Source organism: Pongo pygmaeus, chromosome 3 (assembly GCF_028885625.2).
Source record: "Pongo pygmaeus isolate AG05252 chromosome 3, NHGRI_mPonPyg2-v2.0_pri, whole genome shotgun sequence".
Taxonomy (NCBI): domain Eukaryota; kingdom Metazoa; phylum Chordata; class Mammalia; order Primates; family Hominidae; genus Pongo; species Pongo pygmaeus.
The window spans coordinates 35,624,159-35,645,618 of NC_072376.2; the positions used below are offsets into that span (position 1 = coordinate 35,624,159).

The 21,460-nt window shown below is 37.1% G+C and overlaps 2 protein-coding genes across 2 annotated transcripts in view; both read left to right on the forward strand.

Moving 5' to 3' along the window:
• The window catches only part of LOC129034524 (taperin-like), a 34,221-nt gene extending 28,133 nt beyond the window's left edge, over nt 1–6,088 (forward strand). Inside the window, exon 6 of the mRNA XM_054484055.1 lies at nt 5,411–6,088. The gene's annotated coding sequence lies outside the window, so the exon portion shown is untranslated. The remainder of the gene's footprint in view (nt 1–5,410) is intronic.
• A 7,828-nt stretch (nt 6,089–13,916) lies between these two features.
• The window catches only part of DTHD1 (death domain containing 1), a 66,788-nt gene continuing 59,244 nt past the window's right edge, over nt 13,917–21,460 (forward strand). The window contains exons 1-2 of the mRNA XM_054485288.1: nt 13,917–14,187; nt 16,134–16,749. Of these exons, the coding sequence (XP_054341263.1) occupies nt 13,917–14,187; nt 16,134–16,749 (887 nt within the window). The remainder of the gene's footprint in view (nt 14,188–16,133; nt 16,750–21,460) is intronic.

Below are 21,460 nucleotides of genomic sequence, written 5' to 3' on the forward strand. Positions count from 1 at the left end.
ATTATAGTAGCTCTGTGAAACTATTATATAACCAGCTTAAAAACATACTGTTTTGGTATATATTGTGCAAAAAGATTCTAAGCTTGACAACAACAAAGAATAGACTCAGTAACTATTTAGAAATACAGCAATTTGCTTTGTTTCAAGCATAGCTGTTACTGATTACTTTATTCTAGCAGTCATGATAGAGCAATACTATCTGAAGACCTTGGCATTAACTTTGTTGTGAAATATCAGATAGTCTTTGCATGCTGCAACAGGTTGAGTATTTATTTACCTGTAGCATTAATTTGATCTCCAAACAAAATTATATGATATGGGCAGATTACATAGCAATAGAAATGTGTTTATTTAAGTCCAACTAACATAGCTAGCTAGCTGTGCCATGTAGGTTAACCTACACAAACATGATGTAAGATACATACTTTAATTTCAGCTGCCTGAGAAATGAAACTTTTCTTCTCAGTGCCTAGAAGAGTAGGCACACAAACGTGAAAGCACATAGTAGATGCTTAGTAAACATTTGGTAAATAAACAGGCTTTTATGTTATCTTGATAAGCTTAGTGTCTAAAGTGGGAGTTATTAGCATTCACCAAAATGGATGAATTTTATTTCTCCATAACATATGGAATTTATGATAGAATGTGTGTATAACTCTATATGTATACTTAGATGCCACTGATATTAGTTATATTTCTGGTGTTTTGTTTAGTCATTTATGGTGGTTGCTCTTGTTTTCTTCAAAAATATTGAAACAGAATTGTCTACTCGTGAGAAGTCCTTTCAGCCTGATCTTATGAAGTGCTATAAGCTATATTTTACCTTAGTATTGAGGCTCTCCAAAAGATGTATCTTTCAAAACCTCAAAGGAAACTGTATCTTGTGTAGTTAATGCAATCAGCCACAGCATAAAAGACTTTTCTGAAGACTTGTAAGGGATCCAAACTTCCAATCTCAAGATTTGGCTGAAAGGGGCTAGAAGTAATTATCTGATAATATATACTTCTATTGTTTTCTCCTTTTTGTATCCAAGAAAATCATTTGAGAGTAAACATAGGGAAAAAGTTGCATTAGCAAGTAATATACAGCAGAGGTAAAAATCCCAGGAACACCTAGAGAAGGAGCAGGCAGGAGTAAAACTGTTTCTTTCATGTCTTACACATTGTAGGTCAGAAAAAAAACAAAACAAAACAAAACAAAAACCTTACATTTTCATTCAAACTCACATCCACAAAGTCTTCTCTGGGTCAACCAAATTAAACTAAATCCACCAGCATGAGAAATTCAAGGACTGAGCAGAAGAATGTCTCATCATTAATAATAAGCTGGTATATAACCCAGAAGACCCTTCTTTCTTTCTATTAAGTTCAAGATATGGCTGCTTCCGAATTCTTGTCCCCATGGAAACAGGATGTGCTTGATATAACCAGATGACGGAGGGAAACAGCTTCACAGCTGTGGCTACATCCCTGGGGCTGGTTTCACTGTGAAGTTCTTCTGACTGCTACACTATTGGTTCATCTGTGATTCCCCCGTTCTTTCCACAAATCGAGGTCTATGCAACAGTTTGAAGTTGCATTTGAGGACGTCTCAAGTTTTTGATATTTGACATCTATTGGTTGTGTTTCTCTCTATTGCTTTCTTGTCTATTTCATGCATTCTTTAAAAATCTTGTTTAATACATTGCTAATTTGCTCTTTTGAATGTACGTTTTTAGTTTTCTTTGCTCTTTATCAAATGCAAGTTTAGTCACTCCAGCTAGATTTTTAAGATCCACAGAAGAAAAACTATTTAAGCCACCTACAAGATTAGAACAATGCTTAGTATACAATAAACACAATATACATTGGCTGATGGACAAATGACTCACTTTAGGGCTCTTATTCTCTGTAATATGTAGTTACACAGGTCAGTAGTCCTCATTTTTAGCCAGCAGAGATTTGGTAATACATTTCGTTCCCTATAGTGGATGACTGTTGAGGATCTTGACTTGCTGTTTGCCCTATTCACGGCTCACGGGTGATGTTAATTAAAGTCATCCCTAAATGGGCTGTAACATCAATTACTGGCCCAAATCTCACAGCTAAACTGCAGGTTGGGCATCACCACTATCACTTGGAAACAGTTAACATTGTATGGAGGCTGACACTCTACACACATAGCTACATGGTGATGTGCAAACTTTCTCAAGAATTCACTTGTCTATTCTATTTTGCTTCTTTGTTTGTATATCTCAGAAAAGGGCATTGCCACAGCTGCTGGATTACGTAATCGCTCAAAATAACAGTCTTCAAGGTCGTTCAAACACAGGGCTATCTCTTTGGACCAGAACAAGAATTCCAACTTTCATTAAAAAGTCATCATAACACCCTGATTTACTCATAAATAGTCCTCGTATGAATTACCTTTTCTCAAAAAGCATACTGAAGATATTTTCTTGCATTTGTTGTTGTTGTTTGTTTAATTTATGGCATGTCCCATGCTGTCTTTGAAGTACTCCACTTTCTGGGTCCTTAAGAATGTTGAGATTTTTCTCCAGGTATTAAGTTTAGATCTTACTGCTGAAATGAGACCAAGTGAAGTACAGTAAAATATTTGAAAGTCTGTATTTTTAAAAAAAAAATCTAGAGTTTTTTAATAAGACTATTTTGAATATGTTAACAATCCATATCTTAAAATCTTACAGCTTATTTCATAAAATGCAATCCAAGGTCTTCTTGTACTTCCAGATATTGAATTAGTAATCATCAGTTTTTTAGAAATTACTCCTTTTTCCTATTCTAAGCTATCTTTAACATTTTGAAAATTTAATGAATGAAATTGTGGTTTTTAAAGGAACCCAAACAGAGGCACCAGTTTCTCCCCTGAGTGAATATATTATTACTCTTGTACATTTGAAATAGGAGAAGTCCTCTAGTACTGAACATTCTGGCATATATTTCCTAGTACCATCGGTCCTTCTTAGGACATAATTGAGACACTGAGGAATTAAGTCCCTCAAGACACAAGGAAGCCACTTCCCACCAGAGGTTCTGACTTTATTGTACTATCCTGTATAATCACATGAATTCATATGGCACCATTACTGAAGTATAATGAGATCATTAACTCCTAAGCACCCAGTTTATTCTAGACTTTCAAAAATACAGACTGATTTAAGATTAAGAAGCGATTGCAACTACGTATTTGCAACAAAAGCAGTTATGAGAAGAGAGATGGGGAAAACAAATTGTATTATACTATTTAAGCTCGAATTTCCTTACTCTCACCCCCACCTGGACAAAATGGCTCATATAACATCCACTATCTATTAAAGTTTTCGCTTTTAAAACAAAATTAATATTCCTAAGAAACGCAAATATAAAAGGCAATAAGTCTTTTTTTTTTTCCATTTCAAGGATGGATCTGATTTTAAGACCTTATTTTCAAATGGTTCTCTCAGTGCTTTTGTAGGTAAGAGCCAAGAATTAAGAACGACCCTCATCTTGTGTGTTAGATAATACCACAGAGAGTTTCTCTATCCTCAGCTTTAACTCCTGTCTACTGACTAGACCTATTTAAATTGCCTAACCTGTTTAATGAGCTCCAAAAATAAATGTATATTATAGAGAAAACCAAAGGACACCCACTATTTACAGAGAAATGACACGGAAAGGGCATTTCTTCAATATATGACCTAAATAACCCAAATCAGATTTAATTCAATATGGGAATCTGGGATTACATCGGAGCTGTTATCTGGGTCTGCCAGTAACTGCAATAACATCTTTAAACAGTAGCACAATCTTGGATAGACTCTGTCTAACAAAAATGACTTCTCCACTAGGATAGAAATTAATTCACCCTTGCTCTCATTTTTATCACAAGGAGGCAAAATAAATTTTTAAAAATCAAATGCAGCTTCCTTGGAATGTTACAGCTAATTCTGAATTAAGAAATGAACTAGTTAGTAGTTATGTATTTCTGACAGTGCTGAAAACAACATGCTCCTAATATCATTTCACATACAGACCTAACACATAGGCTGAGATGCACCTGGAAAGGCATCCCATAGAAGCTTCAGATTTTATTATTACAGATTCATTCTTTAAAAATTTAAATAGGGCCTGGCACGGTGGCTCTCAGCATTTTGGGATGCTGAGGTGGGTGGATAATTTGAGTCCAGGAGTTTGAGACTGGCCTGGCCAACATGGCGAAACCCTCTTTTTACTAAAATTACAAAATTAGCCATGGGTGGTGTTGCGTCCCTGTAGTCCCAGCTACTCTGGTGGCTGAGGCACGAGAATCGCTTGAACCCCAGAGGAGGAGGTTGCAGTGAGCCAAGATTGTGCCACTGCACTCCAACCTGGGCGACACAGCGAGACTCTGTCAAAAAAAAAAAAAAAAATCAAGTAATGCTGGTGAGGAGACTCAACACCTGCCAAGACTCTAATGCAAGTGGGTTTATTCGGGTGATTTTTGACAGATGACACAAGGCAGCAAGAGATAAACAGTAACTTGGAAGGTACGCTGAAAGGGGTAGATGGATGGGAAACATGGCCAGAAAGGAGATGCCAGTGATAATTTCATAATAAACATGCTAGCCTAGGGCCGGCCATGGCTGTTCCTCCCACCTATTGCCACTCACTGAGGTTCTAGAATGTCCCTGAACCTGGTAATAAGAACAATGATGAGGGGAAGTAAAGTAAAAAAGAAGATTGATAACATTTTCTCTTCTGATATTGGACATGGTTAATACCTATAGTGGTTATAAATAATGTAAGATAGTTGATAGCATAAGGTTAAATGTGTCAAGATAGCAACAGTCTAAGAGGGGAAATAGTTACACTTCTAAAGAGCTTAATATTGTCCATTTATAATATATATATATTTTTTTCTGAGAAACAAATACTCTTGAAGGCTCATTGTATACAGTGTCATCCTTTTAGTAATGATGAACACTATGGGGTCCTGAGGTATTCTTAGCTCACAGAAATTTAGCTGGAAGAGCTCAAATATTTCTAAAAAGCAACAAATTAGGCATTCTTTTGCATCATTTCCCTACTTCAAGATAGAGTTTTCTTGATGTTGAGGGTTGAGTTTATGCTGAATAATTTGATTCTTGCAAATTTATTTTTACAGTACGAGGGATATTTCTGCTGACAATTCAACATTCAAAGGGATGAGTGTATGACGTCTCTAAGAGATGTCATAGAGTGCATGTAGAAGGGACTTTTTATGGAGGTAAGATGTAGAATAGGGCAGTCATGTTTAATTGATGAATTTTGTTATGATTGTCCAGAAGTAAAACAGAGAACTTGGAAGTGATTTGGAAGGAATATGTTACTGTCAAAACATATGAGACCTTTTCTTTGTCTTCTTTTTTAAAAACTCTTTTTCATTCTTGTGTTTCTTCTTTGTCTTTTTCAGAACTACTTCTCAAATCACTAGTCACATCCTGGTAGAAGTCAAGCAATGAAGATGGCACAGAAACATATCCCAAATACTATGATACCATAAAGTATACTGTAGCAATGCATCTGGCACACCCTCATTTGAACATCTGTCTCAGAAGATTTTGACAGAAGATAAAACTGTCTAGCTTTTATTTCATTGGTTTCATGAAAATTTATTTCACTGGTTTCATGTCACAGGCCCGTGACTGTATAAAGAGTCATAATCTTTACAAACACAACAATGACTCACAGAGACATGTTGCAAAGCTGTAATCAAAAACACTGATGTTAATTTCAGAGGCCATTAATGGTGTTAAGAAGGAGCTTTTGTTAACCAAATAATTGAATACTCCTAGTTACTTTTCAGTTCTAGTTCAGTTCTTGACACCAAAATAAACCATTTTCTTTACATAGTGAATGTAGAACTTGCCAATAAGAACTTTCAATACTAAACTTCTATGTAAAACAAAACATCTCAAAATCAATAATACTTTAATGGAATGGTGAAGAATTTACTTAAACACAAAGGAATGAAAATATCTCTGCAAATATGTCTATTGACTTTTCAAATTTGGTGACCTCTTTCGAATTAATTCCCTTACCTCTGTTCCTCATCCACATAAAAATGACAAAAATGAAAGATAATTTTCCAGCCTATAATTAAATTTCTCCATTGTTGGTGTGTGTTTTTTTCAAATACATTTTTCAGTTTTCATAATTCATATGAGAATTATTAAAAGGGAGTTAGTTGCCTTCGAGGACCTTATTTGGAGCCTACTTCTTAAAAATTGTGTAAAAATAATTGTGGCTTTTAAGAGACAATTGGAAATTTGAACCTGACCACATATTTTGTGATATTAAGGAATTTTATTAATTATTTTCTAGGTAGGGGAATGACATGATGATATTCTTAAAATAATGTGTGGATTGCTTATTACATTTCAACATTTTCTTAATCATCAAACATTTGTTGACCTTCTGCTGTATCTAGAGCTCTGTGCTCCAGATGAAGTATTAGATATTAAGCCATTACCAGGTGGTAGTTACTCTACCTCTGTTTGAAGTTCATGCCCAGCCCATTTGTTGCTTTAAATTTGAGTTCATTCTTGAGCATGTGCCACTAAATTCCAAGCATTTTCAAATGGTGAATTACTTCTTACAAACTCAATGGAGTGTATGTTAGCTGATCTGAAGTAACCCACTTGAAGTGATGCCTTGTGTCAACCTTAATATCACCATCAAATGATCCCTAGGGAATGCAACATTTGGCTTATTTCATTTTTAACATGTGAATTTAGTTTATATCAAAGTAACATAACACACATAGTTTAAAAAAAATCATATAGTATGACAACAACTTGAAAGAAAAGCAACAGATCCTTGCAGGTTGCCCTTCTCCCTCCCCAAGTACCTGAGCGTCTGTCATTGTCCTCCAGCATAAGACCGTCAGGAGCACACCTATAATTGAATAAGCAGGACTCATTACCTATTTCAGTGAGGGAAAACTCATACCGCAGAGAATCCTGGGGTGTCTCAGGTAAAGGATGTTAAAAGGGACTTATAACAGGATTTGGGCTTTGGTTGGGTGACTCGACAGAAGTTTCCCGCTCTGAATTGGATGCAGTCTAACAGTGGTTATAATCTGTGATTGGGTATCTCAATAAGTCTTATCTTTGGAGAGGGCAGACTAGAGTAATGCTAAAGATGCAATTGTTAAGAAGCAGTCCTCATTCGCATTAGTTGAGAGAGGGGAATGTTTCATATTTTGTGGCTGGAACAATGCTCGTGTTTAGACATGATTGTAGAGTGATCTTCAATTTGTTTTGATCCATCATAGTGATGATGTCCTGTGATTTTAACGTTCAACAGAATGCTAACACCTAGCCGTGAGTACCAGGACAGCTGGTAGCAACCCCAAGGCTTTGCTGGTAGTGCCAGGCTAGCTCCTGGAAGTCAGAAGTTGCTTTCTTCTTTCCCATGTCTTTTCCCAGAGGCAATCACATTAAACCTTTTAGAAGTTTCTTCTGGCACTTACCTCCAGATTCCTAATAGTTTTTCTTTGTTTTTAAATATTTGGTTTATTTTTAAATATTTGACTTCCTGCTATAGAAATAAGACTTTTTGCTCTCTCGTATCCACCCTGCTATACACATTCGCTATGTACATACCTCCTATACCTGTCCTAATAATACACATATATCACAATTTTTATTTTTATTTTGAGATGGAGTCTTGCTCTGTCGCCCAGGCTGGATGGAGTGCAGTTGGCGCGATCTTGGCTCACTGCAACCTCCGCCTCCCGGGTTCATGACATTCTCCTGCCTCAGCCTCCCGAGTAGCTGGGACTACAGGCGCTCGCCACCATGCCCAGCTAATTTTTTGTATTTTTAGTAGAGACGGGGTTTCACCGTGTTAGCCAGGATGGTCTTGATCTCCTGACCTCGTGATCTGCCCGCCTCGGCCTCCCAAAGTGCTGGGATTACAGGCGTGAGCCACCACGCCCAGCCCACAAGTTTTATTTTAAAGTAATTATACACATCTTTATTATTGTGGCCATGTAAATATTATTCATAACAGAACTATACAATACACTATAATAATCTATCCTTTTCTTTACAATTTAGTTTTTCCTGGTTTTAATAATTGTCTTTTGTTTCTGTTGCTAAATTATCAACAATTCTTTTCCTCAATTCTCTAATAGAATTGTAAAACTTCTCTTAAAATGTTTAAAACATCAGCTAATTCATCAGTTCCATTTTTTCTGCTTGCAGACAGAATTCTGAAGCACTCAGGTGACTGCTGCAGTCTGGAATGGGGGCTTTCTAGGGCCACAGCATTGCTGTCGCCCTGGGACTTCATCTAAAGCATTTGATTTAGCTCTCTCTCTTTTGCTGGATTTTCCATTTCCTGATTCCTATGTCTGCGTTTTTCTTGTGTCATTCTGTTTCTTGTAATAGAGTTCATCTGTGAGTAGCTTCCCAAAAATGGGTACGCAGGAGATAAGTAGTTTGACATTTGCATACTCGAAATGCCCTTTGTTTCTCGGCACACCTGAATGATGCTTTGGCATTTGGCATTTGGCAACAGAATCCTGAATTGGAAAGAGGCTTCCCTCAGAATATTGCAATCACAACTCATTATTTGCTAGGTCTTAGTGTTGCTGTTGAGAAGTTCAGTGCCTTTTGATTTAAATGTGACAGTTTTTTCCCTCTTTGAAGGCCACTGGAATGTTGATCCTTGGTGTGAATTTGATATGACTGGTTATGATTATTTTTTGCATACACTGTTCTGGGCTCTTTCTGTCTAGAATATCATATACTTTAATTCTGAGAGATATTTCGATATTATTTCTTTGATAATTTCATTCATTCTGTTTTCTCTTTCCAGAACTCATATTAGTGGGACCACTTGGATTTAAGCTTTAATTTTCTTAACCTCCATTTTACCCCTATTGTCCATCTCTTTGTCTTTTTGTTTGATGTTTTGGGGAATTTACTCAACTGCTTTTTCTTTCCCATATTAAGAAAATTCTATTATCATAATTTAATTTCTGAGTCCTTTCTGATTGCCAGAATGCTCCCCTTTTAAAGAAAATATTTTCAGCCGGGCGCAGTGGCTCACGCCTGTAATCCCAGCACTTTGGGAGGCCGAGGTGGGCCGATCACAAGGCCAGGAGATTGAGACCATCCTGGCTAACACGGTGAAACCCCGTCTCTACTAAAAATACAAAAACTTAACTGGGCATGGTGGCGGGCGCCTGTAGTCCCAGCTACTTGGGAGGCTGAGGCAGGAGAATGGCGTGAACCCAGGAGACGGAGGTTGTAGTGAGCCGAGATTGTACCACTGCACTCCAGCCTGGGGGACAGAGCGAGACTCCGTCTCAAAAAAAGAAAAAGAAAAGAAAATATTTTATTGTCTTGTGAGTGTATCATTTTTCTTATCCTAGACTCTGAACATGCTAATTATAGATTCATTTGATATTTTCCTCTTCCCTGTGTTTGTTCTATTGTTGTTTTTTTCCAAGTTCTTTATTTGTGTTTGTTTACTTTAGTCTCTAGTTTTATATTAGAGGCTTTTTCAAATGCCCAACCTCGTTGGTTGTTATTCCACTTAAAGTGAGGCATGAAGAGCCTAGTTTGGAAGCTTTATATGATGCAGAGCTTCACTGTGGATGATCTGGCGGGGGCAGAGCAGGCTTTTGGGGTTGGAAATAGGGAAAGGGACCCTGAAAGTTTCACTATCAATACGTTTTTCTCATGGAGTGTTCAGTTACTCCATGGAGGAAACTTTGCATTTTCTGCCTGGGTGGTTATGCTTCCCAGCCCGTGTTCTTGGAGTTGAGCAGAAGAATAGAGCGGCAGCTCATAATTTAACGTTGCAGAATTTCACTTAATCCTCATGGTCAGCATAGCACCCCCTCCAGTTCTCTGCTCTGCTGAGCGTTGCTGCCACGGATTTATTCATAGAGAAAGTCTCTAGCTTCTGATGTGTGGGAGAGAGGTTGTTGCCTGGCTCTTTGGGGCAGAAGCGAGGAATCTAGGAACCTACCTGCTCTCCAAACAGAGTTTCAACAAAACCACCTGTTTACAGCCCTAAGTTCACCTTTACTTTCAGAGGTCCTAATTGTCTCTAATTCTGGGAACTTCTGAGATTCTGTGACAAGAACTCACCTGTTTTCCACTGTCTGGGTGCCTAGGTTTCAGCTCTGTTTGATTATTTACTACTTGCCCGTCTGCTTTTAGTCTTCCAGGAGTTTGTTGACATCTTTTGTCTATCATCTGATTGCCCATTCTCTTTATGTTTTGAGATTTATATATTATCCTTTTCAGGGCATCTCACTAGAAATCGGAGATGGAATATATATCTAATCTACTTTGTTTAATCAGTAGTGTTAGCTTTGATTTTTACCAGGTGGTCTTTGAAAACATTTTAAAATTGATAAGTACATTAAAAATTTGAAAGTATAATTTATATTTTACTAGTCCAAAAGTTACTAAGAAAACAAAAACAAAACAAAAAGAAAACAATTTCTTTTCCTTCTCCATCCACTCATCATCCAAATGCATGAGTTTATCTTAAACAGACAAAAGATGACCAGACATTCAATATGAATGTTCGAAAGGGGAAACATTATTCTGGACTGTAAGTACCAAAGTCTCTGATGTAGGCAACTACAGAAATTCAATGAAAATAAAATCACATTATAGAACTAATTACATTGGCTCATAATACTTCAGGCATGCATAACTCTTTTGCTTACATCTGACCTACCCACCACTACCCACTATAAATGCCATGAAAAATGACACTCTTCATTATGCTTTAAAACTTTATTGTCTTCAGAACCTTTGGAATTAATAGCCTGTCATTAATAGCCTGTCTAATCAATTGCATATTTTTATTTCTTTAGGTAGTAAACAAGGAACTATCCTACTATTTGAATTTTATCTCTAATCCACTTTGATAGTTTTAATGTTAAGAAAAACTGTTGTCTTTTTGACCACATAATGGTATGAATTCAAGACTGCATACTAACGTCAATGGAAGCACTGAATTCTCAGTAAGAAAGTAAAAGGAGTCATAATAACTAGTAGCAACAATGAAGATGATAATGAACTGTTAAAACCATCCAGATGAATTTCTGCAGTGAACTTCTGTAGGTGTCTTGACTGCAAATGTCTGTTCTTTCTGTGGTTAGTGACATCAATTAATGGAAAACAAGGTGCAGGAACATGCTGTTGCGTGTTTTAACAAGTAAATGCAGCGTGGCCTGTGGTAGGTCTCACTTTGCAAATATTATATGTTCTTAAGAAGCCAAACAGAGAACAAGTTTAAACTTGAGGATAGCAAATGTGAATGAAACAAAGAGAATGTCTGGGTTTGTTTTTTTTCTCCTTGAGAAAGGCTTTTCCCACATATCTAGAAATACATGTAGATTGCTCAAGTGATCAAGCAGTATTTCATTATCAGTTTTATTCAATACTTAAAATGTGCATGGTAAATTCTCCATTGATCTCTTCTGCTTCCAGGGATTCATTTACCACTTATTTACTGATAACATTCAAATTGCCAATATTATTCTAATTTTTAAACTTAAAACACATTCTAAGGAATTTTTCTGAGTTAGCTCAAACTCAACAAATCTAAAATTATCTACCCATCAAGCCCAAAATCCCACTTAAATTCCTTAATAGTCTTATAGTCTATGCAATCACCTAAATTAAATATTTCAGTCATATTCTAATACTAAGCATAGTTCTTATACTAGTGGTCAATAAATATTTCTCAAATAAATGAATGCATTTTCAATACTTTCTGTTCCTCTCCCTATAATCTGATGGTTTGGTAAGTTTAGTAAGTTCTATCCACTGTACTTCAAATCCCCTCTCATGCCATCCCCTTCTCTCATCTGCTCTGTTGCTGTTTTAGTACAGACCTTCGAGCCTCCTAACCCTTATATCTCTGCCATCTAATACATCTGCATCTCTACAGCACAGATTTCATCACATTGCAGTCTGATTCAAATATATTCAATTTCTCTCTTATCTGTAAACCAAAATTCTAATTTCTTTTCCTCACTCTCTACAATTACTGAACTCTTCATTTGCCACTTCTGACTCATTAACTGAACCTTCCTCCAAAGCCATACTTTTGCATTTTTGATCCTACTGTGTAATCTCATGCCTCCGTGACTTTGATCATATTATTTCCTATGCTGGAATTTTTTTTCTTTTACTCCATAGCCTGCTTATCCTTTGGTTTCTAATTCAAACATTTTCCAGGCCTCTAAGCAGAATTATTTTTTTAACTCCTCAAAGCTTTTATGATACTTTTTCTTTATACTTCTGCTCTAGCTCTCAACACAGTCTAAGCTTTATTTCAATAATCTGTTCATGCATCTATCTCTTGAAGTCCTAGAAAGGCCTGACCTCCAGCACTTAGTTCCTGTCCCACAGTAAATACTATAGGAAATTTTCAAAATTGGCATTGAATTAAAGCCATGTGTACATTATTATTGAGAATGACACATCCATTTAAGGAGTAAGAAAAAGAAAATACAATTGAATGAGTGAGTCTTTAGTTTGAGAAGATTTAAATGATCCAATCCATGAAGTGATATGAACTCATACTGCAAAAAAGGTCCCCTTTTCAGTGAACAGAAGTTAACTGAAAAATAAGCCACTTAGTGGTGAAGGAGCCCCTCTCCACTCTGCAGCCACAGTACTCAATACTGCTCCTTTCCTTCAGGGTTTTTGACAGTCTTTAGGGCAGTGGCAGGCATTCTTCATTATTTATTCTCTGGGCTTGTTTTTCCCATCTTGTCTTCCAGGTGCCCTGAGTGTAGCTCTTATAACTCCAGGGCTTAAGATGAGATAATGTGTTGCCTGTGGGAGGGAAGAACTCCGGCTTCCATGTGAAAAGCTTTCATTTTATTCCAGTACCCCTGAGGGAACATGAGCCTCTCTGGAATGTACTCGCTGCCCTCTTCCTTTGGCTTGGGTGTGTGTTCTCTCTGAGCAGTGGGATTGGAGAGAGGGAGGCAGACTGTTCTGGTTTCCTCCAAATACCCCCAAGTGCTGCATTGCATAGCCCCATATATGATGCGCTGGCAGGCAGATGGGCAGCAGTGGGGTGAGCTTGTTGTATCTGAATTTTAATTACACATGGTAAAGAATCCTTGCTAGTTTAGAGAAAGCTACTCTTCAGGTTTACTTTCTTTCAGTGAAGGGGCATTTTATCCAATTAGAGGGAAATTATCAGAGGCCAAGTTCTTATCTCAGTCTCTGCAGATTTACCACATAAGAAGATGCTAATTATAATTACCTAACCAATGCAATAGGCTCTGCTCCAGTAGAGGAATCTTTTTAAACTTTTGGTTACTATACATATACATATTAATTAGAGTGAATTGTCAAGACCCCATGTGTAAACATATCCAGCTTCAACATTTATTAATTCTTACAGAAAATTTTATACCTCTACCCACCCCTATGCTCCCAGATTATTTAAAAGCAAAATCAGACATCACATTATTTCATTCATAAATATTTTTAAGTTTACAGGAATCCTGCCAGCAATATTGTTCATACAGTTTACCCTTGATTAATAAACTTCTTACCCTACCTGGAATCCATATTTTGTTGCCTCAAAACTTGAAAAGTATTTGGTACTTCCACAGTATATTGAATTTGTAAAACTTACACAGAGAGTTGGATCATGTGAGTTAGCTCTGCCCCAGTGATTAATGTATTCTGTACACAATAGCACCCATGGTACAGGAACGCCCCTTCTTCGGTCACCTAGTAACTTTTCACTAGTCAACACCAAACTGAATAAACCACTATGTTGTGAGAAAGTGCTGGGCTAGCTGACTTGGATCATCTCCTAGCGTTTAGGAGAAATAACCATCACCAAGTTTGAATTTGCAAAACCTTTAGGCTTTGCTGGCAGAAGAGAAAATACCACTTTTGGATCATAAAATGGATACGGAATACATGGGCTCAGGTAAACTGGGCCAAATATTGAAGCAGATTTGGAGACAAAACCAGATGCTAAAGCAGGCACTCTTGGGTGATGACCTTTGTGAGGGGGCTGGTGGAGCCACTTGGATGGCCACTGTGGTCTTTCTGGGTCAGGAACTCAGCAGGGCCCTTCACCAGCTGCTGGAGCACACCTCAGGCACCCTGCGTTCCACCTGCCAGCAGCTGCATGTGTTGCTTGACAAGGAGAATCAATGTGTCTCGAGAAAAGGCAAGTATTCTTTTTTTTTAGTTTATTCTTTCTCTAAGAAATATTGATTAGGGCAAGATCTGAGAGGGTCTATGAGTATACCAGATAGGCTAAGATAGAGTTTCTGTCCACAAGAGACTAACAATTTCAAAGGGGAAATAAGTTGAGACAAATGCACAGTAATGCCAGGGACATTGGGGCCAGTCCCATTAGAAACACATGAATGAAGTGCTTTTGGACTTCAGAAGCAATTTAAATCCCATCTGTAGGGTGGAGAATTGAGAAGTTTGCTAAAAAATGTAGTATTTAAGCTGAAGCTTAAAGAGTGAATTGGATTTATGCAGCAGGAAATAGTCGGTATTTTTAGTAGGATCCAAGACTTAGAGACAGGAAAATACAGGCCACTGAGGCAGAGCTAGTAGTTTGTTTTTTGTATCAGAATATAGTATTCTCTCTCTAGGGTCATTTGAGCTTAGCCTTATTGATTGCAAAATTACTGGGAAGACTGGAGTGGGTTGGGATAGGGAATTGGATCCCCATGCACTGGGGCTGGAGAGGGATTCTTGGGAATAGGTCCAGTTATGGATGTGGAAAAGTACAGTAAGGCAGGAAGAATGTGGAATCTGATGAATATAATCCTAGATAACAACAGTTACTCCAGATAAGCATATAGGTGGCATCATGAAATTCAACTCTAAATAATACAGCATCAAGATAAGTGGGCAGGTTCCATCTATGAGGGAATCCAGGGTAGATGATATTAAGAAATTCTATCTAAAGGGCAAATAGTGGGCATCAGGGAAATGTGTCTAAAGGCAGCATGACTGAGAAGCCATCAGCTGCAGCCTCTGGAGGAAGTGGAGCATGGTCTTTGGCAACATAGCAAGACAAATATATATTCAGAAAAAAGCAAGGACTTGGTTACCAGAATAGGAGTTAAAAATAAAGACAAGTTCTCAGGTATAAGACAAAAACAAAACAAAACAAAACAAAACAAAACAGAACAAGTTGTCAGAACTGGATCCCAAAGAAAAGCCCTGACTGGTGAAGGGATGATTTGGTGATGGCTTTAAAAACACTAAGCTATGGGGCCTTAAATTACATATTCTTTAGTTAAGAACTGAATTCTAAAGACTAGAGAGTTACTAAGCCTGCAAGAAGTCACTACTGAGGTCAGGTGACCTCAGTAGTGAGGAGAAGCAGGATGAACAAATAGCAGAGTGGGAAGAATGATGACGGAGTGAGAGATTATATAAGATTTGACCATGCTGAGAGTTTACTCCAGAGTGAAGAAGGTTGACCTGAGTTAGTAGGCTTTGAGTAGCCACTTCAGGTTCCAATCAGAGAATTGGTATGGTCAGAGCTATTCTCTGAAGGACTAATTTGAAAATTTCCAATGATCACAAATTCATCAAGAGGAATTGTATAAACCTAATCCAATTCTTATAGCAGTAAACTAGGCTCCAAAACATAGCATCTACATTGGCAGAAAGAATGGAGGTATGGTGTTTCTGGAACCCAAGCCTCATCTGGAGTGTTCACCTAATTTTCAGCCCAGCATTTTAAATGGATCATTGATAAACTATTGTACATCCAGTGGTAAAAGAAGAGTTCTCAAAATCATACCAAATGAAAAACAACTGAGGGAGATGTTGACTTCAGTTCTTTTTGGGGGAGCAAGAGGTTATGACGTTTGTCTTTAAATATTCGAAGTATCTTTATAAGCAAGAGGGATTAGATTTACTCTTTGCTACCATGTTAAAAATGGTTTGTTGTCAATCCTACAATTGTTAAAAGAGTGACAGTTGTACAATTACTTCCCCTTCAGGAGGTTGGCTTAAATGCACAGTAAAGGTCTTTGTAGGTTTCTAAAATTATCTTGCCATGTTTCATTAGATGTCAGTGCAGAAACATAATTTGGTTTAGTTTTGTATTTATTCTTTGTGTGTCTATGTATGTGTGTGTAGAAATCATTACTTTCATAGACTGCCTCATAAAAATAACTGAACATTTGGGGAGCACTGCTGCACTTCTAAAGAAAGAAGAAAAGGAGATGTGTAATTTATGCGGCATGCATGATGAATGTACTCCACAGCAGACAATGTCCTCCATTCAAGATACCAAAGCAGCAGACATTGCTGCAAGAGGGGAACTAAATGTCATAGAAACAGCTACTGTTTCTCCTACAAATGGAGAGGAAAGTCATTACACAAACCAGGTCCAATTAGAAAAAAATAAAACACATATGAGTTCAGCATTAGTGGAAAAAGAAAACAATACTTCACTGAATGGACGTGTACTGGGGCAAGAGGAGTCACAGAACAAAATGTTCCCAGATAATGCAGAAAATGAAGATGATAAACAAATAGAACATATGACTGTTGAGAACATAAATGGCAACAGGGAAGAGATTCATGGCATAATTCAGACAACAGAGAGAGAAATTCAAGAGACTTCAGAAAGCCCAAAAGAAGAGATGACCACATCCTCAATAACACGTGATATCTCCAAGAGATATATAAATAGTACTCTTCCCAGTGATTCAGAGAATATAAAGCACAAGAATAACATAATGGAAAAGGAGTAAGTAAATGCAATGTGGGAAGTGCTTAAGTATGCCTACTTATATGTGTGTTTCTATAGTTAGTACATGTCTTAGTTCATTCAGGCTGGATAACAAAACATCATAAAGTGAGTAGCTTTTAAACAACAGATATTTATCTCTCACAGTTCTGGAGGCTTGGAAATCCAAAATCAAGGTGCTAGCATATTTAGTGTCTGGTGAGGGCTTTCTGGTTCATAGAAGGTGCCTTCTTGCTGTGTCCTCACATGGTGGAAAAAGTGAACAAGCTCCCTTGGGCCTGTTTTATAAAGACATTAATCTCATTCATGAGGGCTCCACCCTCATGACCTAATCATATCCCAAAAGGACCCACCTCCTAATACCATCACCTTGGGGGCCAGGATTTCAATGAGTGAATTTTGAGAAGACACAAACATTTAGACTATATCAACATGCATAGTATTTACACATGAATAAAATTTCCATTTCATACCTCCCAAAGATATTGTAAATCAGTAATTCAGCTTAAATCACTCCTATAAAAATTTATATGGCCACTATTATTAATATTATTTATTTCTTATATCTTTAAGAAACAAACACATTACTTTTTTTAAAGAGGAAGGAATTGAGTAGATAGGAAAGTGGTTAAAATGAGCAATTATCCAGATCATGAACACTTTGCAAATTACTACGATTTCAATTGTAATAAGGAAAACTAGAAGACTGTAGGGTGTTAGAAGATTTGGAGAGAATGTTTTAGCCTCATATTCACTTTATTTATATTCTCAAGAAAATCATTATGAGTTTTAAACCTGTGTCTGTAGAACTCTAGGGATTTTATGGATGAGCTTTGGGAGGTACTTAAAATTGAATGTGTATGTTCAGACCTATTTCATTTCCTTGGATATGGTCTAGAACTGTCATCAGATTCTCTAGGAGACCATGACTTCAAAAAAGTGAGAAAGACCAATCTATTTTATAAATTTTCTCTCCTGTGCAAAGAGGTAATAAGGCCCTATTTGTCCGTATAAAATAAGATATTCACAGACCATATTTTCCCAGACAAACATAACACGCTTAGAAGTGAAAAAAAATTATTTGTTTTGGGAATCAGACAAACTTAAATTTCACTTTCTGTTTTATTACATACTAATTCTGTGACCCTGGGCAACTTGCTTCATTTCTTACCCTAATTTACTTGTTTGTAGAAATAATATATATATCCTGGGATTATTTGGTAAGGTCAAATGAGAAAATCACTTAAACGACCTAACACCAGGCCACTTTTTCAGATATTCACACCAGGTAAATGTTAGTCTATTCATTTATTTTAGCTCCAAAAACTCTCACTTTCTTCACCTGTCACTCACTACCATTGTTCCATTACCCCCATCTCTGCTGTGATGTGCTGATGCTCTTTCAGGTGTACGATACCATTTTGAGGACTATGATCTTAGGCAAGTCATTTTGCTCACCTTGACCTTAGTTATCTCGCCCATAAAATGAAGAAGTAGTTCTAATTTGGCCATAATGTTTCTACAGGTCAGAGTCCGATGAATTCTATGGTTGAGGATATTCAGTGCATGATAGATCTACCTGATTTGTAAGAATTACCGCTCCAACAAAACAACTGCTAAAGTAGTCTATATGTGGTTACCTGTTTCACTTGAGAAAAACATTGAAGCTCCATATTCTCACATTCAGAAATGACTCAAAGCATCGGTTAATGAGTCATTGCCTGAACTACTCCCTCTAACACCTCTTTTAGGTGTTTCCTGGTTAGTGACTTCCTCTTTGCAGCACCCAAACCAATTATGCTTGGCTTGTATATTTCAGAAGTTGAGTACTCATTGCAATCCCTCGGCCTAGGAAGCCGTCATGCCACATAAAAGATGTGTGTGATAAACAAAACCTCACTCAGAATGTGTTGTCAATTCCCCCGTATAGCTTTCTGAAAGAAACCTATCTCTTCCCAGCTGTCCTGGTGTATACAAAAAGGGAAAATAAGGCTAGAATAAACCAATGTGATTACAGTCATCGGTTACTTAATGATGGGGACATGTTCACAGAAATGGATGGTTGGGTGATTTTGTCAATTGTGCAAACACTGCAGAATGTGCATACACAAATCTAGATGGTATAGCTTACTGCACGCTTAGTCTATATGGTATAGCATATTGCTCCCAGGCCACAGACCTGTAAAGTATGTTACTATACGGAATACTTTAGGCAGCTATAACACAATGGTAAGTATTTGTGTATTTAAACATATCTAAACATAGAAATTGCCCAGCAATAATACACTATTATAATTTTTAGGACCACTATTATATGTGCAGTCCATTTTTGACTGGTATGTCTTTATGTTCTATATACTTGTATTTTATTTTTAAAAGTTTTAATTAAAAAAAATTTCTTTTCTTTTTTATTTCAATAGGTTTTAGGGGAACAGGTGATGTTTGGTTACATGAATAAGTTCTTTAGTGGTGATTTCTGAGATTTTGGTGCACCCATCACCTGAGCAGTGTACACTGTACCCAGTGTGTAGTCTTTTATCCCTCACCTCCCTCCCACCCTTTCCCCAGAGTCCCCAAAGTCTATTGTATCATTTTTATGCCTTTGCATCCTCAGAGCTCAGCTCCCACTTATAAGTGAGAAAATAAAATGTTTCTTTTTCCATTCCTGAGTAACTTCAGTTAGAGTAATGTTCTCCAATTCCATCCAGGTTGCTGTGAATGCCATTATTTCATTCCTCTTTATGGCTGAATAGTATTCCAGGGCATGATATAAATATCTATATGTAACAATTTCTTTATCCACTTGATTGATGGGCATTTGGGCTGGTTCCATATTTTTGCAATTGTGAATTGTGCTGCTATAAACATGAGTATCCATGTATCTTTTTCACATAATGACTTCTTTTCCTCTGAGTAGATACCCAGTAGTGGGATCGCTGGATTGAATGGTACTTCTACTTTTAGTTCTTTAAGGATTCTCCACACTGTTTTCCATAATGGTTTTACTAGTTTACATTCCCACCCACAGTGTAAAAGTGTTCCCTTTTCACCACATCCACGCCAACATCTTTTTTGTTTGTTTGTTTTTTGATTATGGCCATTCTTGCAGGAGTAAGGTGGTATTGCACAGTGATTTTGATTTGCATTTCCCTGATAATTAGTGATGTTGAGCATTTTTTCATATGTTTGTTGACCATTTGCATATCTTCTTTTGATAATTGTTTATACATGTCCTTAGTTCACTTTTTGATGGAATTGTTTGTTTTTTCTTCTGGATTTGTTTGAGTTTCTTGTAGATTCTGGATATTAGTCCTTTGTCAGATATATAGATTAAGAAGATTTTCTCCTACTCTGTGGGTTGTCTGTTTATGCTGCTGATTGTTTATTTTGCTGTGTAGAAGCTTTTGAGTCTAGTTAAGTCCTATATATTTTTGTTTTTATTGCATTTGCTTTTGGGTTCTTGGTCACGAAGTCTTTACTTAAGCCAATGTCTAGAAAGGTTTTTCTGATGTTATCTTTTTTATTTTATTTTATTTTGAGATGGAGTCTTGCTCTTTCACCCAGGCTGGAGTGCAGTGGCACGATCTCAGCTCACTGCAACCTCCACCTCTCAGGTTCAAGCAATTCTCCTGTTTCAGTCTTCTAAGTAGCTGGGACTACAGGCGCCCACCAGCATGCCAGATAATTTTTACATCTTTAGTAGAGATGGGATTTCACCATATTGTTCAGGCTGGTCTTGAATTCCCGACCTCCGGTGATCCTTCCACTTCGGTCTCCCAAAGTGCTGAGATTACAGGCGTGAGCCACTGTGCTGGGCCTCTGATGTTATCTTCTAGAACTTTTTATGGTTTCAGGTCTGATTTAAGGCCTTGATACATCTTGAGTTGATTCTTGTATAAGGTGAGAAATGAGGATGCAGTTTCATTCTTCCACATGTGGCTTGCCAATTATCCCAGCACCATTTGTTGAATAGGGTGTCCTTTCCTCAGTTTATGTTTTTGTAAGCTTTGCTGAAGATCAGTTGGCTGTAAGCATTTGGCTTTATTTCAGGGTTCTCTATTCTGTTCCACTGGTCTATGTGTCTATTTGTATACCAGTGCCATGCCATGTAACTGTATTTTAGTGTCTAGCCTAGATCTATTTGACTAGGGCTAAAGAGAATGGAATCATTTAAAAGTCACCTTGTTCTACTTCATCTGTCAGTTGAGAAACATAACTCCTGGAAGAAAAGTGTGTTCAGATGGTTTCCAAGGCACAGAGGAGAGTCATTCCTAAAGTTATACAATGCTGGGTCACTGTATCCTCTATTAAACAATGTTTCTCGTTTTCTGAATTACTTTTATCACTATCACCAAAGAATACTCAAGCAGAACAATGTGCTGAGTCACTTTCTATTCCTTCTAACTATGAGTTTAGAATTGTAAACATAAATCAATGACCCTCTCTGCAATTTCTACATATTTTTTTGATTTCTATGTTAAATTGTACTTTAAAATTCTATTTACAAGTAATTGAAAAACGTCTAAAATCTGATTATTTTAGAGCTGGACGTTAATGCTATGTTATATATATATAGATCCTCTTATTTCTCTTCAACATTGCCGGTATTTCAATCACTTCACTGGTATAAATGAGAAGTAGTAAAAAAAGAGGTACTCAAGTTGGTAATTTTAATGTAGAAAATCAGCATTTATTGAGCATACATCTTAGG